Genomic DNA, 27,325 nt, shown 5'->3' with positions numbered 1-27,325 from the left:
GTAACCCAGATCAAGAAGGTTAGTTCCCTATTAAGGACAACCTTGTATGAGCAGCAGCAGCAGCGGCTTGGGTGGGGGTGGGAGGGAAGTGAAGAAAATATGCCGCAGCACCCCTGCGAGATCACTGCAGTGCCCTGGGGTGCCACGGCACACAGTTTGAGAACCACTGCCCTAATCTATTCTTTGTTCTGCTTGCCTGTCTTGAACAGCTTGTAAGCTCTGTCAAGCAGGGACTGCCTCTTACATGTTTGTGTACAGCCTGTGTACATCTAGCGGCACTATAGAAATTAATAGTAGCAGTAGTACTGGTCTAAAGTGGCTCCTAGATTAGACAATGGGTTGCATGGAATACAGAATGTGTGAGATCCTTCTAGTGTGTCTGGTTTATTTTATTTCCTGGTGCAATGTGTTATTGTATATCAGGGTGTCCAACCTTTGTCCTTGAGGTCCGCAACTCAATTGGGTTTTCAGAAATATGCATGAGATGTATTTAAATGCACAGCCTCCATGTACGCAAATAGATCTCGTGTAGAAAACACGGCTGAGTGAGGACCGAGGTTGGATACCTGAGGCGTAGACCATGGTCAGTCTCTGGCTAGCCCTGAACTTCCATTTTCAAAAGGAAGCAAAACCAATGCTTAAGCCAGTGGTTCCCAAACCTGGTCCTGGAGGTACCCCAGCCAGTCAGGTTTTCAGGATATCCACAATGAATATTCAAGAGAGAGATTTGCATGCACTGTCTCCACTGTGTACAAATATATCTCATGAATATTCATTGTGGATATCTTGAAAACCTGACTGGCAGGGGTACCTCCAGGACCAGGTTTGGGAACCACTGGCTTAAGCACATGGCTCAGATAACGCATTCAACCTTTCTATATCTCAGTCCCCACTATTACTTTTCTCAACACTCCATCTTCGCTCTTCCAATCTCACATACACAATTTTGTACTCAATTTTTAACGCTTGCCTCAGTAGTGCTAATTGTCCAACAATAACTTATGGCAATTAAAAGCAGCACTAACTTCTTCATAGGCTTCAATTCATTATACAAACTTCTTTAAAGTACTTCTTAAATATGTACGGACTGGGGGCTCAAAAATGTCCGACATGCATGTTTCGCCTCCCGGCTGTTTCAAGGACTTCCCCCTTATGCCGTTCTAGCGCCAGCTCAACATATTTATTACTGCAACTATTGCAAGTCAAGATAACGCATTTACATTTTGCTAAATGAACAATTTTATTGGAGTGTGTTCTTGACCACATCAAATGGTAATTTTATAACAGGGTGCCTAGGTGAAGAGGCCAAATAGATGCCTACTTAGCTGCTATTTGATAAAGAATATATGTGCCTATTTGCCTTTATTAAATACTAGTGTCTGTGGCTGAAATTGTGCCTCGAATGCAGGTGTAGACATGTTCCCTTGCTTGAGAGCAGGTGAAATGTTCATGCGTAAAGTTTCCAAGTATGCATGTTGATTACAGCTTTAATAAATGAAAAAATATTTTAGCCAAGGCAGCCTAATGAGGAAGCATGAACTCACCTGTGAATAAAGTGGTTTTCTTCCAGATACTGGCAACCATATGCAATGTCACGAGCTATGTTCAGCAAGTCCAGCATGCCTAGGGGGGAGGGGTGGTTCTGTAGGAAACAAGAATGCTGGTGCAGTCATGCAATTCGTCCTCATGGTTACGATACAGAATTCAAGACACAGTTCTGTGCCAGACATCTTTCTTTCCTCCTTCCTCTTCATCTCCTATTAGAAAGCTAACATGTATAACAGTCTATATCCAGGCACTAGCATTGAATATCTGGGGGGGGGGGGGGGGGGGGCATGTGCTGGCTGCTGAATCTTATGTGGGTCCCGGCCAATATTCAACTGGACCCACAAAAAATACCTCTGTTTACAAAAGGAAACGAAAATCTCCCCCTCCCCATTCTGGTACCCCTTCCCTTTCTCTCTGTGTATGATTTCCTCTTCCCTCAGAAGAAAATGAGATCCCTCAAGATTCCTCTCCCACCCCTGTAGGCCACCCTGGGCCTACCTTTAAGATCCCAGGTGGTCTAGGCACCATTCCCTCTAAGCTGAGTGGAAGTCCTTCAACTGCATTGCTGCCAGCTGAGAGTGGTGCTGTGGTGCTTCAATATTGTGTTTTCAATTGCTACAGACAGGCAGGCTCCCTGGAGTCCTGCAGAGCTTGCCTATCCCTCACTATTGAAAATGTGATAGTGAAACAGCACCACCCACTGGCAGGACTGCAGGTGGAGGACTCCCACTCAGCTTAGGGGGAACAATGGGTCTAGGGATCCATACAGCAGAAGTGATGCACAATTGTTCCTGACCATTGCAGCTCTAGCCCCTGTAGCACCTCTCTCCTGCCCGGATTTAGGATGGTCGGTTAGTGGTGATTTTCAGCAGCACTACCTTCCTGGTTAAATCGCTTTGAATATCGACCCCATGGATCTTTTAGGTGTAGTCTTAGGAGGTGCAGATAGTGATTACTCAGGAACATTTTCAAGTTTTAGTCCATGCGCTTGTGCTGTCTCAGTTTGATTATTGTAAATTTTTATACTCCGTTTACAGATTTTGCAGAATGAGGCAGCAAAATTGATTTTCGGTAAGCACAGGTCATATCATGTTTTGACTTCCATTGGAGACTGGTTGCTGGTTCAAATTATGTACTCGAGTAAACAAGGTATTTTATGGGTTTGTTCCTGATTAACTGATAGATATCCTTATGCTGGGGAAATCGGGTCAATCTCTTAGGTTTGCAAGACCAAAGTTTATTGCAGTTTCCTACGCCCAAAGAAATTAGACATAAATTGATCCATGCTATGGGTTTTGCTTATATTTGGGCACAATGCTGGAATTCATTGCCATTGGAGTTAAGGTTAATTCATAATTATTTATGTTTTTGTAAACTGTTAAAAACCCACTTGTTTGGATTATATTTATAGTTATATGCATAAGGTATCAATTTAGTAGTTTTTACTACTTGTTTAAATACGAGGTGACTTCCTAGAGCTTCCTAGTATCTTTTAATTATTGTAATCCACACGGATCCATCAATGGTATGTAGCGGAATATAAATTGTTATTGTATTGTATTGATTAGTCTGGCCAATCAATGAAACCCATTTCTTAGCATACAATAAAAGAACTGGATTGCCGTCCATAGAGAAAGACAACTTTTCTTGGTAAACCTCAAAATATGTCCAGCTGCAGAATAGCTGTGGGACCCTGTTTTTCCTCTACCTCAGCCTTTGAAAGAAATAACAGCCAATCCTGCTGTATTGGGGAAGACCTCATGGAAATCTTGCCCTTCCTAATACCCTGTAGCAAATACTGAGACAGTGGCAGCTCACTCTTTTCATGCTGTGCAGGAGGGGATGGTACTAGCAGGAAAGGCAAAAGAGGCAGAAATGCTGCAAACTGTCTTCATAACTTGGTTTATTGCCATGAATAGTGGGGATCCATATGCTATGAGTCAGTACTTTGCACAGCAGATTCTACATATACATCTGTACTCCCCACACACTATTTCGCTTTTCTGCCAAGGACAATTTATTAGAGTAATTCTTCCAAATGAAGCAGCTGAAAGACCAAATTCACGTAAGAGCATGAGACAGCTCAGGAGCCTCCAGGAATTGTGAGGATTCACTGTGCCATGTAATAGCTATCACTCCTTCGACAAATTGAAGGTGGCGGCTGATAAGGTGTAGTAGTTATTGTGAGGTGACTCAGTCCCAGCAACAGGGGCATCAAAGTCTCCAAAGTCATCTCTGCCTGCTGAAAGGTATGTGTTAGAGATAATTAGTTTGATGCACAGGGTGTGCTGGGGGAGAGGCACAAGGCAGAGGAGAATATTGTTGCCTTGTGCTTAGATTTTCTGACCTGGAGAACAACTAGATATCACACAGCTCTGACACTGCCAGTGCATCCTCCTTCTCCAGGCTTCTGCAGATGGAATATACAGAGCTTTTACCATAATAACATAACTCAAAAAGAGATCATTTCTCCACTGAAGTTTGGGGGTAATTTTATAATAAGGCACTCCACAAAGTTAGATGTAAGTGATTTCTATTCAACTATTTTTAAAAAGGAGAGAGAGGCTTCAGATGCTCAGTCATGTGATTCAAATAAACATGGAACTGAGTTTATCTATCACCAGTCATATAAACATCCCATATATTCAAAAATGTTTATTTTATTTTTGTGATTATCTCTTTCAAAGAACTTAACTTCAACTGTAAATGACTTTTTAGCAGCTACTTAACTTTTTTGCCAAAAATGGATGTGCGGCAAAATAAAAATTGGCACGTCCATTTTGGGCCTGAGACCTTACCGCCACTCACTGACTTAGCGGTAAGGTCTCATGCGTTAACCGGGCAGTAATTGTCAGTGTGCATACGCTGCTTATTACCGCCAGTTAGCGCCATGCGGTAGAAAATTAAAAATATTTTCTGTCGCACGTATTGGATGCGCATAAAAAATGGAATTATCGCCCGGGTCATGCGGTAGCCAGGTTGTAGTTCTAAACTGACTTGCGTTGGATGCATGTAGGCGCCTATGCGCCTTAGTAAAAGGGCCCCTAAGACCTACACTAACTTTGTGGAGTAAGCTTACTTGTAAGTCTTAGCCAAGTATTGAATTGAGTTGATAAATAAGGCACTAACATTTACATAGTAACATAGTAGATGACGGCAGAAAAAGACTTGCACGGTCCATCTAGTCTGCCCACGATAAACTCATATGTGTATACCTTACCTTGATTTGTATCTGTCTTTTTCAGGGCACAGACCGTATAAGTCTGTCCAGCAGTATTTCCCGCCTCCCAACCACTAGTCCCGCCTCCCATCACCGGCTCCGGCACAGACCCCGTATAAGTCTGCCCTCCCCCATCCTAGCCTCTCAACCACCAACCCCTCTTCCCCCCGCCACCCAATTTCAGCTAAGCTTCTGTGGATCCATTCCTTCTGCACAGGATTCCTTTATGCCTGTCCCACGCATGTTTGAATTCCGTTACTGTTTTCATCTCCACCACCTCCCGCGGGAGGGCATTCCAAGCGTTCACCACCCTCTCTGTGAAGAAATACTTCCTGACATCTTTCCTGAGTCTGCCCCCCTTCAATCTCATTTCATGTCCTCTCGTTCTACCGCCGTCCCATCTCCGGAAAAGATTTGTTTGCGGATTAATACCTTTCAAATATTTGAACGTCTGTATCATATCACCCCTGTTCCTCCTTTCCTCCAGAGTATACATGTTCAGGTCAGCAAGTCTCTCTTCATACGTCTTGGAACGCAACTCCCATACCATCCTCGTAGCTTTTCTTTGCACCGCTTCCATTTTTTTAACATCCTTCGCAAGGTACGGCCTCCAAAACTGAACACAATACTCCAGGTGGGGCCTCACCAACTTCTTATACAGGGGCATTAAAACCTCCTTTCTTCTGCTGGTCACACCTCTCTCTATACAGCCTAGCAACCTTCTCGCTACGGCCACCGCCTTGTCACACTGTTTCATCGCCTTCAGGTCCTCAGATACTATCACCCCAAGATCCCTCTCCCCGTCCGTGTCTATCAGGCTCTCCCCACCTAACACATACGCCTCCCTTGGATTTCTACTCCCTAAGTGCATCACTTTGCATTTCTTCGCATTGAATTTTAATTGCCAAACGTTAGACCATTTTTCCAGCTTCTTCAGATCTTTTTTCATGTTTTCCACTCCCTCCGGGGTGTCCACTCTGTTGCAAATGCTGAATATGCACATGGGGAAAATTCTATACATGGTGCTCAAAATTCAGCATAGAAAAAATCAGCACTGAACGGTATTCTATAATGGCTGTCCTTTTATAGAATAGCGAGTAACATTGGGTTCACACTCAACTTTGGAAGCGAGGACTTAAACCAATTGAAACCAGGTGTAAATCCTTGCATTCAAGTTGGGTGAGAATCTCCTGACTCCGATAATACTGCGCACATTTTAAGGAAACGCAACTGGCCCACCCTTGCCCTTCACATGGCCACGCCCTCTTTGCAGATCTACACAGAGACACTTAGGCACTAATCTATAAATGAGCATGTGTGCTTTTTTCACATAAGTACATAAGTATTGCCATACTGGGAAAGACCAAAGGTCCATCGAGCCCAGCATCCTGTTTCCAACAGTGGACAATCCAGGTCACAAATACCCAGCAAGATCCCAAAAATGTACAAAACATTTTATACTGCTTATCCCAGAAATAGTGGATTTTCCCCAAGTCCATTTAATAATGGTCTATGGACTTTTCCTTTAGGAAGCTGTCTAAACCTTTTTAAAACTCCGCTAAGCTAACCACCTTTACCACATTCTCTGGCAACAAATTCCAGAGTTTAATTACATGTTGAGTGAAGAAAACTTTTCTTCAATTCGTTTAAAAGTTACTACATTTTAGCTTCATCGCATGCCCCCTAGTCCTAGTATTTTTGGAAGGCATGAACAGACGCTTCACATCTACCCGTTCAACTCCACTCATTATTTTATAGACCTCTATCATATCTCCCCTTAGCCGCCTTTTCTCCAAGCTGAAGAGCCCTAGCTACTTTAGCCTTTCCAAATAGGGAAGTCGTCCCATCCCTTTTATTATTTTCGTCGCCCTTCTCTGCACCTTTTCTAATTCCACTATATCTTTTTTGAGATGCGGCGACCAGAATTGAACACAATACTCAAGGTGCGGCCGCACCATGGAGCGATACAAAGGCATTGGAACATCCTCATTTTTGTTTTCCATTCCTTTCCTAATAATACCTAACATTCTATTTGCTTTCTTAGCCGCAGCAGCACACTGAGCAGAAGGTTTCAACGTATCATCAACGACGACACCTAGATCCCTTTCTTGGTCTGTGACTCCTAACATGGAACCTTGCATCACGTAGCTATAATTCGGGTTCCTCTTTCTCACATGCATCACTTTGCACTTGCTCACATTAAGCGTCATCTGCCAGTTAGACGCCCAGTCTCCTAATCTCGTAAGGTCCTCTTGCAATTTTTCACAATAATCCCGCGATTTAACGACTTTGAATAACTTTGTGTCATCAGCAAATTTAATTACCTCACTAGTTACTCTCATCTCTAGGTCATTTATAAATATGTTAAAAAGCAGTGGTCCCAGCACAGAGCCCTGGGGAACCCCACTAACTACCCTTCTCCATTGAGAATACTGACCATTTAACCCTATTCTCTGTTTTCTTTTTTTAACCAGTTTTTAATCCACCATAGAATACTGCCTCCTATCCCATGACTCTCCAATTTCCTCTGGAGTCTTTCATGAGGTAATTTGTCAAACGCCTTCTGAAAATCCAGATACACAATATCAACCGGCTCACCTTTATCCACATTTGTTCACCCCTTCAAAGAAATGTAGTAGATTGGTGAGGCAAGATTTCCCTTCATTAAATCCATGTTGGCTTTGTCTCATTAATCCATGCTTTTGAATATGCTCTGTAATTTTGTTCTTAATAATAGTCTCTACCATTTTGCCCTGCACCAACGTCAGACTCACTGGTCTATAATTTCCCGGATCTCCACTGGAACCTTTTTAAAAAATCGGATCTGCCGTTTCTACCCCATTTCGAACCTTTCACTAGTAGAGCGCTTTTTTTGCTGTGAAAAGTTTGCGTGAGGTTAGCCTCTAACATTTGGCACCATATATAGAATTTTCTACAGGTGTATGCGTGCACGTGGAGGGGCATTTTCGATATGACGTCTAAGTCCGACTTTGGACATTTTGCAAAAAAACATCCAAAATGCGAATAGGGAAGAAGGTCATTTTCGAAAAAGAAAAACATCTATCTTTTTTTTCGAAAATACAATGGACGCTTGGTGTTTTGGACATTTTGTGATTTGTACATTTTTTTTATTGGTCCATTTTTGAAAAAACAAACAAACATCCAAGTGCAAAACACACAAAATCAAGCCATTGGGATGTAGGAGGAACCAGCGTTTTTAGTACACTGGTCCCCCTGACATCAATAGGGCACCCTAGGAGACACTGCAGTGGACTTCATAAAATGCTCCCAGGTACACTTCTCACCATTGTTCCCTTACCTTGTGTGCTGAGCCTCCCAAAACACACCCAAAACCCACTACCCTCAACTGTACACCACTACCATAGCCCTTACGGGTGAAGGGGGCACCTATATGTGGGTACAGTGGGTTGCTGGTGAGTTTTGGAGGGCTCACAGTTTCCTCCACAAGTGTAACAGGTAGGGGGAGGAAGGAGCCTGGGTCCAACTGTCTGCAGTGCACTGCACCCAACACTAGATTACTCCAGGGACCTACATGCTGTTCTAATGGACCTGACTATTACATCTGAGACTGGCATAAAGATTGGTAAGTAATGTTTGTCATTTGGGGGGTGGGAGTGGGTTAGTGACCACTGGGGGAATAAGGGGAGGCCATTCCTGATTCCCTCCAGTGGTCATCTGGTTATTTAGGGCACCTTTTTATGCCTTATTCGTAATAAAAACATGTCTACTTCAAAATGTCTAAGTTTTAGTCCTGGACATTATATCAAGTTTGCAAAGAATATTTATCATGCTACATATTTGTTGCAAGGTCAGTTTATAGCTCTGAATCAAACACTGGACAATGATAAAAACCTGAAAACCAAAACACTAAAAATGGAAAAAAAATGATGAGTCATTTTTGCAATGATGAAAATCAAACATACAAATGAATTCCATGTGAAAAGTGAGTACTAGAAAGTATAAACCGTTGAGATGTTTAGTTCATATCATTTTCATAAATTTCTGGGTGGGTCAGGCACGTGGGATCTCATAGGAAAAGGAGGAGTTAGTGGTTATTCAGGATGGGCACACTGAATTATTATTATTTTATTTATTTATTGCATTTGTACCCCACATTATCCCACCTTTTTGCAGGCACAATGTGGCTTACAGAGTGTTGTTATGATGCAGTTATTACATGATCTTAGATACAGTCGATAATAAGCTAAGGTAGGTAATTTAGATGCAAGGTGCTAGGTAAGGTGTTTTTGATGCATCTGAGTAGTTTGAGGAATGATTTGGCCCTTATTTGCCATCATGTTTCTATGTTTCTTAGCATGCATCATCCCGGTGTCTAAAGTTTGGCGCTCTTTCTTGAATCTGGCCCTTAATGCAAATAAATTTCTAAAGCCTATTTTGCACACGAAAAAGGGCTCTTATACTGTGAAATTGCACAGACAAATTTGTGCATATATACCTGCAAGCTGTCAAGGTGGCACATGCAAGCAACTGTATAAGAGAGGTACCTAAACTTAAGCACCATGGGGTGAATTCTATATATGGCACCGAAAAAGCATTATTTTATAAGCTGCACTTAAAGCTCACACTTAACTTTAGGCACGGCTATTTGCACTAACTAAAACGTGGTGTAAATGTACATGTCTAAATTGGGTGCGTATCCCCGTATTACATAATAATACGCGTAAATGCTAGGCACATCCCCATTCCGCATGACCCTCCCATTTCCGCACCCCCCTTTTTTTTTTACTCATGCATAAAATTTAGGTGCGGATCCTGTGTTCCAATTAAGTCTAATTAGTGACAATAATTGCTTATTAAAAAGCCAATTATTGTCACTAATTAGCTCATTATTCAATTAAATTGAGTGCACAATTTTTGGCAACTTTTATAGAATTTGGGGACATTTGTGTACTTAAATTTATAGACTATTTCCATGTATACTTCCGTGTGTAAATGGCCGAAGTGGGCCTAACCATTATTCTATAATCACATGCTAAAATTGCTTAGTGCTGTGGTTCCCAAAGCTGGTCCTGAGGCACCCCAGCCAATCAGGTTTTCAGTATCTCCACAATGAATGATCATGAAGAGATTTGCATGCAGTTGAAGCAGTGCATACAAATCTCTCTCGTGAATATTCATTGTCGTATCCTGAAAACCTGACTGGTTGGGGTGCCTCCAGGGTGGGTGTGGGAACCACTGGCTTAGTGAGTAATTGTTGGGGCATTCCATATGGGTATACAAAGAACAGAGAGGGTCTTCAGATCCACACCAAAAGTAGATGCAATACATGGAGGGGCATAATCGAACGGAAACGCCTATCTCCATGGGCGTTTATCTCCGAGAACGGGTCCGTGAAGGGGCGAGCCGAACCGTATTTTCGAAAAAATGGACGTTTTTGAGCTGGGCGTTTGGTTTTTTTAGCGATAATGGAAACTAAAAACGCCCAGCTCAAAAACGTCCTAATCCGAGCCATTTGGTCGTGGGAGGGGCCACGATTCGTAGTACACTCACCCCCCTGATATGCCAGGACACCAACTGGGCACCCTAGGTCAGTGCCGTGGACTTCAGAAAAAGCTCCCACATGCATAGCTCCCTTACCACAGGTGCTGAGCTCCCAACCCCCTCCCCCAAAACCCACTACCCACAAATGTACAACACTACCATAGCTCTTAGGGGTGAATGGGGCACCTACATGTGGGTACAGTGGGTTTTGGAGGCCTCCCATTTACCAGCATAAGTGTTATAGGTGGGGGGGATGGGCCTGGGTCCACCTGGCTGAAGTGCACTGCGGTACCCACTAAAAGTGCTCCAGGGACCTGCATACACGCAGGCCTCTAGGACTTGTTACTGCTGTATAACATTGGCACACCAGTTTACACCTGAAGACTAATCTCTCCGAAAACGTCCTTTATTGGAATAAGCACGCTTACTCACAGTTAACTGCATATCAGAAGTTGTGCCCCACCACTGGCAACAAGTCTCCCTGGTAGTGAGATTAGCAGGTCAGACTAGCAGAATGTTGTACAATGCCCTCTTTCAGCCACATTCAAGGTAAGAACTAAGTTCTCTAATGTGGCTAACACATGGAAGGGATCTAAAACTGGCTTACAAAAATGGCCACTACCTCATGGACTACCGGAAACACAACAGGGCACACTCTGACCCAGTAGACAGGGGGAAAAGCACCATGGGAGAAGAGCCTACCAACTACCAACATCATGAGACTGTAACACAAGCTAATGAAATCACGGAGCCCAATACCCTACACTCACCACAATGCAATGCTGATGTGACCCTGTACTGCACCCGAGAGCCACATCTGACCCAGGGAAAGGCTGTGACAGGATCAAACACATTCTGTTGTCATGGAGGTGGGTACGGCATTTGAGGCTGGCATAGAGGCTGGAAAAAAAGTTTGTAAAGTGGGTTTTGTTTTGGTGGGAGGGCGTTAGTGACCACTGGGGGAGTCCGGGGAGGTCATCCCCGATTCCTTCCAGTGGTCATCTGGGCAGTTGGGGCACTTTTTTGGGACTTGTTCGTGAAAAAAAAGGGTCCAAAAAAGTGACCCAAAATCGCGGTCAAAATGCCTTTTTATTTCAATTAACAGCTAAAGACGCCCATCTCTCCTCGGCTGATAATCACGCCCCAGTCCCGCCTCCACCACGCCTCCGATACGCCCCATCAACTTTATTCGTTTCCGCGACAGAGTGCAGTTGGAAACACCCAAAATTGGCTTTCGATTATACCGATTTGGGCACCTTTGCGAGAAAAACGCCCATCTCACGATTTGGGTCGAAATATAGGTGTTTTTCTCTTTCGATTATAAGCTGGATGGTGAATCCAAGAAAAAGTTCTCAATATGAATATCTTTATTGAAGTATCACATTCTCAAACAGAACGTGGCAAAGCTCTCCAGTGCAGTGTTGCACATCACACACTACTTTCTCAGAGAATGCTCTATTTGAGAGCGTGACATGTTTTGCGCTCTCTTACTTGTACTGTATGGTATGCCTGGTTTCTTAATATTTGTAAACCACATAGAACTAATATGGTTATTGTGGTATAAAAGTATTTTTTAGTAGTTTTAATACTGAAGCAGCCCTAGTGTGGATGAAACGTGGGCCATGTTGGGTGATATTTCAATAAAGATATTCATACTGAGAACTTATTCTTGGATTCGCTGTGTATTGCATTCCACATGGGCATGCAATAGGCAGGGTTGAGATTTACATAGGCTCATAGAATACTGAAAGTTACATATGTAAATGCTTCATTAGGCATACTCACTTATGTCAACCATAGACCTGGCATAAATATGCAGGCTGGCACAGAATAGCCAGTTTACGCGATTATACTAAAATCATACTTATAAGTTTTCTTATAGAATGTGCTCACTGCCCGCACAAATATGGCACCTAAATGTTAGCACCCTTTTATAGAACTGCCTCCTTAGCATGCAAAAGATAAAATGAAATGATCCCAGAGTGTAGTGCCCTTGTAGGAATCCATCTTACCAGTCTAGGCCGTGTCTCCCTAAGGAAGGATTTCAGGTCCCCTCCAGCCATCAGTTCCAGCAGGATAAAGCGAGGCAGGGTCTGCAAGCTTACACCAATGCAACGCACAATATTCTGGTGGTTGAATTTGCTGTAGAGACAGAGGACAGAAGAACTTGCGTTAAAATGACAATAATGCTCTGCTTTACTGGAGGGGTAATTTCAAACATTAGATTCCTTTACGTCTCTTCTTTGGAGAAAGATTTGAGGAGGCTTACTTTCTCTGACAAAGGGAATCATGTCACAAACATCCATATATGACATGGAGGGGCATTTTTGATACGACGTTTTGCAAAAAAGAAGGCCATTTTCAAAAAAGAAAAACGTCTACCTTTTCTTTTCAAAAATACCGTTTTGAACAAGGTTTTATGATTTGGATGTTTTGTTTTTTGGTCCATTTTCGAAAAAAAAAAAAAAGTCCAAGTGCAAAACTCACAAATTCAAGCCATTGGGCTGTAGGAGGAGCCAGCATTTTTAGTGGACTGGTCCCCCTGACATCCCAGGAAAGCAATAGGGCACCCTAGGGGGCACTGCCGTGGACTTAATAAAATGCTCCCAGGTACACATCTCACCATTGCTCCCTTACCTTGTCTGCTGAGCCTCCCAAAACCCACTACCCCCAACTGTACACCACTACTATAGCCCTTAGGGTGAAGGGGGCATCTATATGTGGGTACAGTGGGTTTCTGGTGAGTTTTGGAGGGCTTACAGTTTCGTCCACAAGTGTAACAGGTAGGGGGAGGTAGGAGCCTGGGTCCACCTGTCTGCAGTGCACTGCACCCACCACTAGATTACTGCAGGGACCTGCATGCTGTTCTAATGGACCTGAGTATAACATCTGAGGCTGGCATAGAGATTGGCAAGTAATATTTTTAATCACATTTTTGGGGGTGGGAGGGGGTTAGTGACCACTGGGGGAATAAGGGGAGGTCATCCCTGATTCCCTCCAGTGGTCATCTGGGTATTTACGGCACCTTTTTGTGCCTTATTTGTTATAAAAACAGGTCTAGCTCAAAATGTCTAAGTTTTAGTCCTGGACGTTTTTGTTTTGTTCCATTACGGCTGAAACATGTCTAAGACGTAGGAATACCCAAGTCCCGGCCTGAACACGCCCCTGACATGCCCCCTTGAGATTTGGGCGCACTTCTGACAGACTTCATAGAAAAATGTCTAAAAATAGGTTTTAAAAATACTGTTTTGGACGTTTTTGTGAGAAAAATGTCCAAATGCTGCTTTAAGCCACTTTTTAGACGTTTTTCAATTTTGAAAATGAGTCCAATAATATCTAATATGCTATCTCTTTCTATTCTGAGATTGCTTTACTTCTGTTTGGCAGAGGTGGAGATGGTGGGGAGAAGTTGGAAAAAGTAATTTCATTCATCTATAACAAGGTTAATAAAATGTTAAAGCTAAGTTGATGCTGATATCCGGAGTAACCCTCCGAACTGGAGTAGATGTTGTAGCTCAATTGCGGATTCTTCCTTCTGTTGCTCCTTCTAAGGGTAAAAGCTGATATTCTGCTGAACTCAGAATGACTCATTCCCAACTGCATTATCGTGATCATGTCTGGAGGAAGCATAAGACCCCCCTCTCTACTGCTGGCTTACAAGCAGTTGGCCTATACTTATAAATGGCAAATATATGCCACAAAGAGAAAATATTATTCCCAATGTATAGAACGAGCATCAAATCCAAAGGTCCTCTACAGTATAGTAAAATCTTATACAGCCCTCCCCGACGATCCCTTCTGCTGCAACACCCATATCCTCCACTCTAGCAACTTTCTCAGAAAGTAGAAACTGCTTGTATAGGAATGCCTTCCCCTTCCTCCATTAATAGAGCTTTCTGGTTTGACTCCTGGTGACTGCCTCTCCTGTCTGGTACACAGTTGCTTTCTTTTTTGACCCTCCATCATTACACTCCATTTCTTGAGATATTAAAACCATTAGCTCTGCTACTGCCCCCCATGACCCCTGATCATTGACTAGACCTCCCTTCCTTTTATTCCTGGGTCATTACTGCTATATCTGCGAGCTTTGCTTTGGGGAAATTCCCTTCTCTTTGGAAATCTGCTGTGGTTTGCCCCAAGCAAAATGAACTCCACTCATCGGTGGGGAATGTTGCCAACTACTTCCCAGTGTCCAATCTCCTCTTTCTTGCTAAAGTAATGGAATCTCTGGTGCTCATGCACTTGACAGAACATGTGGATGTTGTTGCTGCCTTGCACCCCCATCAAACAAGTTTCCGTCCTTTTTACATTACTGGATCTGCTTTAATTGTTTTCCCCTCCACTATCCACATTACCATTACTTGTCTTATCATGCTGCCATAGTAAGAGACAAAAATATGATCCCTACATTCTTTTAAGTGAAAGAGGGAATTCTCAGAGATAAGATAAGTAAACACAGAAGGGAAATGTTACACTTTAAATAATATATTGAGCCAGATTGAACTAGATATACATATAGGTTCTACCACAGTTTTTTTTTGTACTCCAGTTTTTTATTATATTTTGGTATTACATTACCGGTAGTTTTGTTCTGGGATTTTTTAATGTATATATTCGAGTCACTATTTTATGGCATTCACAAGGTAGCTTAATGGGGTTCTTCTGTACACACTCATTCATTTAAGCAGCAATGGCTAAGTGCTCCTATGCAGGAACAGTCTGTTTCTCTCTGGTACAGTACCTGATGATAAGAGCTTCCATGAGGAAGTCCAGCTCATCTTGTTCAGAGCATACTTCTGGCAAGGTCTGGAAAGATAGGTAGGAAAAATCGTGTGGTTTAGCAGTCTGTCTCTCTGCTTTGTACACATACATCTCCAGAACATCCTTTTGATGCACAGCTATACTGAGGATGCAAATTAGCACATGTGAAATGCATGTTATTTGCGCGGAGCGCCATGGAGTTGATGTAATGCAGATGCAAATGAGCTGTTTTGTAAAAAAATATTACGCCAGTCATCTCAGTGGAGATTAATGCTACATAATGTATCTATTGTTAATACCGGAACATGTTAACATTCCTGCTGGTGGCCGCTGAATCTTTCCCTGTCACATGACCATTGAAGCCCCCTCCACTCATCCCCTACTAACGATGACTGTATTCTGGACCTCCAACACCCCCCTGGAAGACAACCACCAGCCTTGGTGTCACCATAAAATCCCCTTCAGATCCCTCCCCCAATACAAGCATAACCTTTAGACCCCCTTCTTCAGTCATAGTAGCTTCTTTTGCTCAGATCTTCCAGAATTTCCTTACGTTTTTGATAGAATTTCTCAGCCCCCACCCCGAGTCTTTGCCAGCAGAGATTTGCTGGTTTCTGTCCCGTTGGTTGCAGCAATAAAATTCAAAATAGTGCCAAAGATACTCTGACCCAAATGGCAAAGCAGGAAGGTTGCGCTTGTTTTGGGCAGCAGGTTTTTCTGAGCTAACTAATCCTTTTATGGCTTACTAACATTTGCATTACCATGTGCATGCTGTCTTTTATTATGACCATGTCGATGCTAGTGGATTCTGTATATCATTATATTGTGCATCAGCTATTAATACTCAGTGCAAAACCAGTGTTAAATCCCACGCCACTTTTAACACCATTTAGGACATGGACCTCACAGTATAAACATGGTATGCTGTAGAACCCATATAATGCATGATATTTTAACACATTGTAAGTGAACCTGCATTATATTGAGTTTACAGAGTAATATGTAATAACAACAACAACAACAACAACAAAAAATACTGGGTCCAACCCTTTACCAGGCTTAGAAGCAATTCCACATTATATTGAGCCACATTATGTGGGGTCTGCAGTGGATTTCAGAACTATGGCAGGTTTAGTGGTTATTCAGTTCCTGTAGCTCACTATCATATCCTAGGAGGGTGCTGAGGTTCAAAGGAGGAATTTTTATGCACCCAGGTGTAAGGAGTATCTTCAGATCTAATGAGATCTGGAGACAGAAGACTCAACACTAAGGTTGGTAAAAGGGAAGTTACACTCATACTTCTTGTTTTTCATCAAAGAGTTACTTCAGCTATGTGAAAGAAGTAGTCCCTGTTTAGCCCTAGAGCAGAATATGGGTTACATTTATGTTGCTCCAATACAATGTATTGCAGGGTTCAGGTACTACAAGCCAGGCAGCACCATTTTTCAAGGTGGAACTGCCAGGGGAGCAGCAAGCAGAGATCACTCCTGCCACCCTTTCGATAGGCACCTTTGGGGCTGAGGGGTACTGGAGATATCTCAGGGGGAGGGTGTTTGATGCATTAAGGGGGTGGAGAGGAACAATATTTAGATGTGATGAGCGTGAATTCTATAACCATATCTGGATGCCCAGATTCCATCATAGAATACTAATGTAAGTCAGCATTTTCATGGCAAAATTTAAGCATGCACAGAATACAACGATTTCACATGTCACTACGCATTCATACAAGTACCCTTTTAAAGGGGTTGATGTCAGACATTTTTTCATTGGTAGGTGTTCTCTGGGCGTCTGATGTCAATCCCTTTAAAAGGGTCGCCATTTTCTTCCAGCGCAGTCTTCCTATTGCTGTCGAGTGAGAAACGGAGTTCCACGTGACCAGTTTGAGTACTTGTATGAATGTGTAGTGACGTGAAATTGTTGTATTCTGTGCTGATGTTTCCATTTTTTTCACAGAATCCTGGCCATTAGACCCTGATGCAGTAAGATGAAACGCTGGCCACCGTTGGTCTCGGTCTGTTTTTTGGAGAAAGGAATGACCACACAGGTAAGTACTACTTAAAGATTATTTTATAAGCTGTCACTTTGTAAGGAGGTTTTTTTTTGCCAATGATGAAGCAGTCCTGCTGTTATGACTTTTTCTAGCCAAGAGCTTCTTGAGGCTTTTTCTTCGTCCTTATTTTTCAATACTGCTCAGAATCCAATCTACAAGAGAATCCTTTTGCGTGTACTTCAGATATATTTGTTGGATTCTCTCCCTCACTTTTTGTTTAACATTTAAGCATGCCCATTTATGCCATGTCTATGACAGGTGTAAACGCACATGCCTAAATGCGGTACTTTAGCATATAAGTGACAGTATTCCATACCCTAAGCGTGCAATTGATTGACACGCCAATGCCCCATCCATGCGCCTCCCCTGAGAATGTCCCCTTGCAATTATGTGCTATGGGCTAGATTCTATAAATGGCACCCCAAAAAAAGCAGTGCCAAAAAAAACTGTATTCTACAAGCTGCGCTGAAAGTCAGGCACAGTTTATAGAATAGCGCTTGTGCCTGGGAATTGTGCCTAACTTTAGGTGTGGCCATTTGCACCAACTGAAACATGCTGCAAATGTATGCACTTACATTGGGTGTGCATGTTAATTTTAGGAAGGCTCCATTATGCCTGTGACTCTCCCATTTCTGCACCCCCTTTTTCAGATCGCCCATAAACTTTAGGTGCGGATCCTGCGCCTTAATTTACGCACGTAAATTCCAATTAAATCTAATTGGTGACAATAATTGCCTCTTAAAAGGCCAATTATTGGCACTAATTAGTCAATATTCAATCAAATTACCTGTGCAAATTACGAGCACGCCCAAATTTGTGCATACAATTTTTGGTGACTTTTATAGAATTAGAGGGTATGCGACTTCTGCACTCACATTATAGAATACCGCTGTGCACGCACATAGCATTTATGTGCGTGAATGTGACATTTATGTGCGTAAGTGCTAGCATTTTATAATATTAACACACAAATGGCACTTACAGTTAGGCCCTAATGGGGCAATTCTATAATTTGGAGCCAAGAAGTAGGTGCCACAATACTAGCATAAACCTGCTTTGGCATGCTTAAAGTTAGGCGTGATCATTTATGACAAGTCATGGCCGCCGAAGTTTGGCTACGCCCCTGGTTGTGCCTAGGTGCACCAAATCATTGTTCACAAATATTAGTATTCGGCCAATATCCAGCCCACGACAGGCAAGCCTAATGAGTGCCGCGATTGGCGGTGAGCCCGGATATTCAATGCCAGGCCACTTCTGGTGACTGGTGAATATCCGGGGGTGTTTTTTGGCCTGCTGAAACGTAACCAGCCAAGTTAATATTAGCGTTTAGCTGGTTAAGTGCTATTTAACCGTCCAGGAGCCATTTCTGGTAGGTTAGATAGAGCTGAATATTGGCCGGTATAAGTTGTGTGCACTGTCTGGCAACACATCCATGGTCCATGCATGCTCCACCCACTTGTACACCCCCTTGCACTTAGGCAGTATTTATAGTGCATATACATGCTTCACTGCTGATTATTGGCACCAATGATGTGTAAAAGGGGGACATACTTCTAAGGAACCGTTTACAGAATTTCCCTGTAAAGTTATACAATTAGGGGGCAAATAAAGGTAATAAAATCTCTGAAGAAGAGAATTTGTTTTCTGTGAAATTTTTGTTTTCTTGTTTTTGTCATCAGAGTAGCAATATTGATGCTGAAAAGTATCTTTCTGATCCTTTCCCTTTGCTGCTTAGTGTATTGGCTGCTCTCTTGTAGTTGTCTTGTTCAATATCACAGTTCCAGCATTGAAAAGCCTTATTGAGTAAAACTTAATCCCATAGCGACCTGATGGTAGAATTCCTTTGTTGAACAGATAAGTTCATCATATTTACCATAATTAGTTTAACATTATCTTTATGCCACTGTAATTTATTTAGGAGGCCGTGCTTTCGGGAACAGTACATATGAAAAAATAAATTAAATTGAGGCCTTGGTGTAATGGTATTACCTTAGTCAGTTACCAATACTTACTTTCACAGCCACTTTTAAGGGATTGAGGTCATTTGGGCTTGCTGACACTTGACCTTCATACACTTCGCCAAATGCTCCATGGCCAAGACCCCTGAATTTAAAAATAAACTTGTTACTTTATGGTTCAGCAAAATGGAAGTGAATCCATCTAATTAAGGCTGCTCCCACTCCTTGGAGTGCTGTCTTTTGTCCTAAAAAGCCTGCAGGGACTGCTTTTGGGTGCTTGTTAACTGCAGTATGTGGGAACTTGGTTTAGCTAGCCTTTGCAATCTTGATGGGTTATAAAGCAGAACTCAGTTTTATGGCTTTTCTCCTTGTACTTGGGCAGTGGTAAAAAAAAAAAAAGTTGTAGCACAGTGTTAAATGGGAACCAATAAATGTGACACTGATGGATGGAACAACAGCTAGTCTGCCTCCATCTTGAGTGATTTGTCTATTCATGCTTGCCTGTGCTGTTGTATTTTCACTCATCCCGGACTTTTTAGTTTTACAACTCTTCTCCAATTTCTTAGAAATATAGAAAAATGAAGGCAGACAAAGACTATATGGTCTATCTAGTCTGCCCATCCATGGCCATGAACTACTTATTCCTCTCCCCTAAAAATCTTATGTACGTGTCCCAAGCATTCTTAAATTCAGTTAGTTTTCAACTCTACTAAGTCCACCAGGAGGCTGTTCCACAAATTCACCACCCTTTTCATGAAAAAGTATTTTCTCAGATTCCTTCTGTCTATCCTTTTTCACCCTCATTCTATGCCCCTTTATTCCAGAGCTTCCTTTTAATCGCCTCCATTGCATTTATGCTACATAGGTATTTAAATGACTATCATATCTCTCCTCTCCCACCTTTCTTTCAAAGTATACACATTGAGATCCTTAAGTCTGTCCCTATATATGGCACCCAGATTTGCCTGCTCAAATTAATTCAGTAATAAGCCCTTAAACCTTAACTATCAATAATTGGGTGCTAAAAACCAATTCTTTGTGTTAATTGGCAATTATTGGTGTTAAAATTTGTATATGCATTTGGTTGCACACTATTCTATACAGCATGGTACCTAACTCTAATAGCGCATAACTCAAAAGGGGGCATGGCCATGGGCACATCAGGGCATTTCGAAAAGTTCTGAACAATATTTATAGAACACAGCTTCATGCCTAACTTGGGTGCCATCATTTACATCAGGTTTCAGCAGGCATAAGTCTGGCGCCTAAAGTTAGGGTCAGAAATCGGTTTCTATAAAGGGCATGCTCCTTTTTTAGAATCATGCTTAGCGCCAAATTTTTCTGGTGCCAAATTTTGAGCACCATTTACTGAATCCAGCCCATTATGCCCAAATGCATGGCTCTTCTGGTATTAGTATCGGTTTGAACTCTAAGGAGTGAACTATTATATGGAATGGATTTTGCAGAAACTACCAAGACTCACCTAGGCAGGCAAAACCTTATCTGCATATAGCTGTAACAAATTCTGGTAAAGCACTTCAGATCCTATGTCACTGTATAGTGACTAGGGCTCTATTTCTATTGTATGTCTAATGTCATTATGATTGTAACTTCACAAAGCAAATTCATTTATATGCTCAAAACTATTCTCCAGGTCCACAACTGTGTGAATGGCAACACAACCAGTTGTAAATGTTTTGGGGTGAATCTTTTGAAAGTCTGCTTTCTGAAGGAATGTAAAAATAATAGCTGAAATTCTGTCTCCTCTCAAGAGAATTACTGGAATCTTTGTAGATCATGATACCTTTTCAAAGACCAACAAAGGTCAGGTGATGCAATTTAAACAAACCAGAGTAATTACTTTTTAACTTGGCACATATCTGGCGATCAGCATTGAGTTTCTGGTTTCACTTTTGGCAGCCGGAACTTAACTGGTTAAGTTGATATTCAGCGTCAACCAGTTAAGCTCCTATCGGCAGTTAGCCGGTTAAAAGCTATTTAAAAGATCAGCAGCCATTGCCGACTGGTTAAACAACGCTGAATATCAGGGGGCTTGTGTTTAAGGTGATCAAGGGAGTTGCTACTGGAGTAGAAGTCAAGTTTTACAAAACATATCAGAAAATAGACACACTTAACAGAGCACTAGTTGATATTAGGAAACAGTCTGATGAAACAGAAAAGCACACATTTATTGGCTGAGGATCAGGCAAATGAACAAGTAAACAAAATGTAAATAATGGAAATCATAGTAGAAAATCTCAGAAAGCAAAGTGGATAATTTTATAAAGCCCTTCATGGAAAATTTTTCCAGAGAGATTACCTGACAGTAATTTACATTTTTAATTAGGACTATGAACGCTCTAGTCTTCAAACTCAGTTTTCATTCTCAGGTCTCCTTTAATAAATTCCAAAATATGGAGGGGCATTTTCGATATGATGTCCAAGCTGAACTTTGGACATTTTGTGCTAAACACCCCAAATCCAAATAGAAAACATGACCATTTTCAAAAATGCAAAATGTCTAAGTATTCTTTTTCAAAATTACCATTTGTAACACGTTTTTGTGGTGTGTGCATCAATCTCTTCACGACATAAAAAAAGTACAAGTGAAAAACATAGAAAATCAAGTCATTCGGATGTAGGAGGGGCCAGCATTTTTAGTAGACATCCCAGGAGAGCAATGGGGCATGCTAGGGGGCACTACTGTGGACTTCATATCAATGCTCCCAGGTACACATCTCACCGTTGCTCTCTTATATTGTTTGCTGAGCCCTTCAAAATCCACCCACAACCCACTACCTCCAACTGTAACACCACTACAATAGCCCTTTTGGATGAAGGGGGCACCTATATGTGGGTACAGTGGGTTTATAGTGAGTTTTGGAGGGCTCACAGTTTCCATCACAAGTGTAACAGGTAGGGGGAGATATGAGCCTGGGTCCACCTGTATAAAGTGCACTGCACTGACCACTAGACTACTCCAGGGATCTGCATGCTGCTCTAATAGACCTGGTTATAACATCTGAGGCTGTCATAGAGGCTGGTAAGTAATATTTTTATTCTCATTTTGGGGGGGTGGGAGGGGGTCAGTGACCACTGAGTAAGAGGGGGGGGGGGGTCATTCTTGATTTCCTCCAGTGGTCATCTGGTCATTTAGGGCACCGTATTTTGCCTTATTCGTTCTAAAAAAGGTCTAGACCAAAGCGTTTAGATTTTCACCCTGGACGTTTTTGGTTTGTTCCATAAAGGCTGTAAAACGTCCAAGTGTCAGGCATGCCCTAAGCCTGCCCTCATCCCATCCCTGAAATGTCCCAACATACCTCCTTGTGATTTGGGCACTGCAGATGAATTGCATAGATAAACGCCTGCAAAATAGGTTTCAAAAATACTGATTTGGATGTTTTGAGAAGAAAAACATCCAAATGCTGCTTTATGACATTTTTTGAACATTTTTCTCTTTCAAAAATGAGCTCCATGGTTGTTTAATATCTTGGCATTCTTATTTTTTAGCATAAAATAATTTTATCAAAAAATGTGGTTTCTTCATCACTGATATCAATTTTGTTTCCATAGATCGATGTTGTGAGGCATACTTTGGAGCCTGAAGACTGTGCTTTAGCTTATGTCTGCAAATTTAAATGTATCACTGTAAAGCTCAAATTGTTTATGCTTGTTTCATGTGGAACTTGAGCATCATAGACATAACTAATCATTTTCTATTAGTAATTGAAAAAAATGGTTGCTTACAGATATTGGCTTGGGAAGCACAAGTAACAACGTGCCCAAGAACAGTAATAGATCTTATATTAAATGTTTTACATGAAGCTTTTATAATCTACAACACAATATAATGGCTAATGAAGTATATCAAATGTATTTTCATCCATAAAATAAGCACTGTTTATACATTTGATATAACCAATATATGAACCTCTGCATTGCCACTCAAAGTATTTTGGCTTTCTTCCCCGAGATTTATGTACTCACTAATTCATCGGTTCTTGTTATCTTCCTGTTTTTCTATTTTTTATAATAAACATTTATATCAGGAAATTATCCAAAACAGGTTCTCATCTTAGTTAAATCTTCTTATCGAGTTTTGGCAGGGGGGGCACTCTAATCCGACATGTGCCATGTTTCGCTGATGCTATTTCAAGGAAACCCCCTTACATACAGCCCAATCTGTCCTGCTGACTATTCTCTTTACCTTCGTCAATACAATCATGTTACTCCACTCCTACTCAAGCAATATAGACATAGGAAATGCCATGAAATCAGGTATGAAGGAACCAAAGTGCTACTTTTCAAGGACTATTCAAATGCAATGGCAGCTAAGAAGAACAAGGTCAATATTAAAATTCCGTGGTCAGTGCTTCTTTTAAACATGGGCCATGCCATTTAAACATATACACAGGTATTCATCAGTGGCCACTGCTTGGGTATTGGTGTTGAAGGTCCCAGTAAGCCACAACCTGCCACCATTATCTGGATAGTTATCTCTTTCGCTTTAAATGCTGCAGTCAGCGTTTGGACCCAGTGCTGACCATGATATTTAACTTTCAGAGGGGATGAATGATAATCAGTGAAGGGTATTTTTATCCTTATGAAATAAATTATTTATTTGAACTCATTCATAGGCTGCCTATCCAAAAAATTTGCACTAGCTAGATAAAGATTATTTGGATGGTGGACATCTTGGTCCACATTATTCATCTGTTCCTTACCTCAGGTGAGATACCATTGTCCCTAAACTGGGCTAGTGTTTACCTGGTTTTGAAAGGCTCCACTTTAGATGTCCTCTCTCCCGCTTCTTATTGGCCCATCTGGAATATGTCTCTTTTAGCAAAATTGATTGAATGGCTAGTACTGGTTCAATTGGAGTATCACATTGACCAGCAGCTACAAACCCCTTTCTCCATCACTGTCTACTTATCTCCCATGCACCCGCACTGACATCAGCCTCTTTTGTTGACTTAAGCTCTCTGATCGCAGATTTTGCCCTACACCAGAGATGTCCAACCTCAGTCCTCGCCAGGTCAGAATTTCTTCAATGAATATGCATGAGATCTATCTGCATACAATGGAGGCAGTGCATGCAAATAGATCTCATGCATATTCATTGGGAAAATCCTGAAAACCCGACTGGACTGCGCAACTCTCGAGGATTGAGGTTGGACACTCCTGCCTTACACCCTGGTCCACTGCTATTGCTAAGGGACTTTAATGTTCATGTAGATGCCCCTTCCTTTCATCTCATCTCAACTCAAGAGTTCCTAAACTTACTGACAAAATCTGGGGGGGGTTTCAAGTTCTCTATCATCCCAACTCATCAAGCTGGGCATTGCCATAATCTTGCCACCTTGCGTTAGTCTCCCTCCATTCCAGTCTCCTGATCTAATCACGTTCTAGTCTGATTTGGCTATTCTTGGTCTGTGCATTCCACAAAGTTTTCAGCTCAGTCCACCCTAAAATGTAATTATCAAAGGCTTGACAAGAAGCACTTTTCCCAGCAATGTCTATCAATCTTACCTGATTTCCCTCAGCTATCCTTAGATGACAGGGTTACTGCTTTTACACTACAATTAGAATATGCACTAAATAGTCTTGCCCCTCTGATGCAGTCCACTCTGTCATCATAAACACAGCCCATGGATTACTACAGAATTGAGAAACCACAGGAGGAACCTGAGAAAGGTGGAACATGGCTAGATGAAAATGAGATCCTCCTTCACCGTCCTGAGATGCAAATCTCTCCAGTATATATATATATATATATATATATATATATATATAAATCCCTCCTAAAGAAAACAAAGAGTTCCTATATCTCTAAGCAAAATCAGGGCTTAGAGAATAATCCTAAACAACTGTTTGGCATTGTTAATCATCTTTGTTATAGAGAAAATACAGTTATCTTTACTCAGTTTCTCTCCAGAAAGCTCTGCTTTGTATATGTTGGATAAGGAAGTCACACTTCAGAATCCCTCCCTTCATAACACAAGATTTAATTTCCACCTTCTCCTCTCCCCCTCCATGCTTAGCCCCCAAACCCCACCTACTCTCTCCTGTAGGTGCAGTACTCTCTCTCTCATTTCTTCACTGTGTTTCCTTCCGTCTCCATCCATGATGGAGCCCTTTTGGCTGCTAAAAAAATGTTCTACCATATTCTTGTCTGTATTCCTGGATCTCATTAAATGGAAACATTCTGTGATTAGACCACAACTTAAAAAAACAGGACTTGACCTCTCTTCACCATTGCTAACCTACCTTTCCTAGCAAAACTCACTAACTCTCTGAACTGCTCAAATTATGGGATTCTACCAATAAATTTCACCCCAAATAGTAAAGTTTTTGAGAGGGACACAGTCCTGAATCTGCTCCATTCAATGATATCATCTGTCACATGGATTCTAGGAAGATGTGCTCCTGATCAAACTCAACCTCTGTTTTGCTTTCAACGTAATTGATTATACTACTCTGTATTCTGACACCGGAATTGGCGTTCGCCATCATGGTACTCTGTAAGCCACATGAGGCCTGCAATAGGCAAAATGTGGGATACAAATGCATCAAATAAAATAAATAAATAAATAAATAAATAAATAAATAAATAAATAAATAAAATACTCTTCTGCTGGCATGCCTGAAGAGCCAGGAATAAAGGGTGTAGTTCTTAAATAGCTCTGCTCCTGTCTTCCCTGTTGCACTTTTGAAGTTGCTCGTAATACTACATCCACTCCTTTTCCCTCTATCTGACAATTCAGTCTCTTTTGGATCCCACATCTCCTGTCTAGTCTAAAATTTGCTTTGTTCTTTGGAAGATCAGGTACCTAAATCCACCTTTTGACAAGGGCCTTGATGAAAACTCTAATACGCTTATTATATTACCATAACTTGAATATGTCTTTGCAACAGATCTTCGTTTTATTCCTTAAAACGTCTATACCCTTATTCAGAACACTGCAGTTTAAACTGATTTTACAATGCACATAGATACAATCATGTCATTCCATTCCTACTCAAACAACACTGGTTACCTATTCAGAGCAGAATACCAGCATCACATACTATTAATCACACATAAAGCATATATAATGAACTGCCCCTTTATTTATCCTCACTGCTTAACCCTTTACCAGCTTCATGTTTTCTTGAGTCATCAAACAGTAATTGATTGGTTATTCCACCCCTCCCCGTTAGAAAGATGAGGCAGGATTATTCCCATGCCATGGCCTTTGGAACTTACTCCCTACAGATCTGTGAAAAGTTCAAACAGCCCTAAAAACCCTGGCTTTTTTGCTATTTTTACTTTGGCTTAGACTGACGTTCTGATCTTCTCTCATTTTCTGCAATGTTCTGAACCCTGTTTTCCCCTTCCTGTGTTCATTTTACCACTTCATTGATGTGCAAATAGATGTTATATGCAGTTTTATCATTTTACATATGCCAACATGATGGCTATATGAATATATAAATAAACAAACTTTCCTCTTTACCATTAACTACAATGGGTTCTGGAAAATAGCATGGTGTTAAGACTCAATCCATGTGTGTGGTCAACCTGCAGCCTGCATGCCAAAGCAGCCTGCCACTGAATTTTATGTGGCCTGAGAGGACCATGGGAAGCATACACAGAAAAATCACTAACCAGAGTTTTGGCACTTTTAAATACTGTATTTCGCAAAACTTTTTAAAATAGGCACTCTATCAGTTTGTTTCCATTGTTTTTAGTAAAGGTTTTACTTATTCATTATCATCGAAGGTCTTGGAGCCTCTGCGCATTTCCAGTCGCAACATTACGTAACGTTGTGGCCTGCTAGGGATAGAACTGACATTCATGCAGCTTTCTGTGTATAAAGGTTGCCCATTCCTGCTCTAATGGCAAGTCTTTATCTTTGCTGCCTTTGAACCTTTAGACCATGACATGTTCCTGTGGTGGGTTTTTTTTTTGTTACATTTGTACCCCGCGCTTTCCCACTCATGGCAGGCTCAATGCGGCTTACATGGGGCAATGGAGGGTTAAGTGATTTGCCCAGAGTCAGAAGGAGCTGCCTGTGCCGGGAATCAAACTCAGTTCCTCAGTTCCCCAGGACCAAAGTCCACCACCAAATATGGTTTCAATCATATTTGACTGATCAAGAGCAACAAGTCCAAGTAGGATAACATACATAACATAGTAAAGGATATTCTACTTCTTCATGGTACAAGTTGGGGGAGGGGAGTCCCACAAGGATCTGCACTCTCTGCCCTGTTATTTAATAT

At 41.6% G+C, this 27,325-nt stretch overlaps 1 protein-coding gene across 1 annotated transcript in view; it reads right to left on the bottom strand.

Moving 5' to 3' along the window:
• The window catches only part of ALK (ALK receptor tyrosine kinase), a 75,562-nt gene that overhangs the window by 28,882 nt on the left and 19,355 nt on the right, over positions 1–27,325 (bottom strand). Inside the window, 4 exon segments of the mRNA XM_030196122.1 lie at positions 1,545–1,642; positions 12,304–12,433; positions 15,033–15,097; positions 19,118–19,208. Coding sequence (XP_030051982.1) covers positions 1,545–1,642; positions 12,304–12,433; positions 15,033–15,097; positions 19,118–19,208 — 384 coding nt within the window.

The sequence above is a fragment of the Microcaecilia unicolor genome, chromosome 3, assembly GCF_901765095.1.
Source record: "Microcaecilia unicolor chromosome 3, aMicUni1.1, whole genome shotgun sequence".
NCBI classification, from domain to species: domain Eukaryota; kingdom Metazoa; phylum Chordata; class Amphibia; order Gymnophiona; family Siphonopidae; genus Microcaecilia; species Microcaecilia unicolor.
This window is presented reverse-complemented; position numbering and strand designations above follow the sequence as displayed.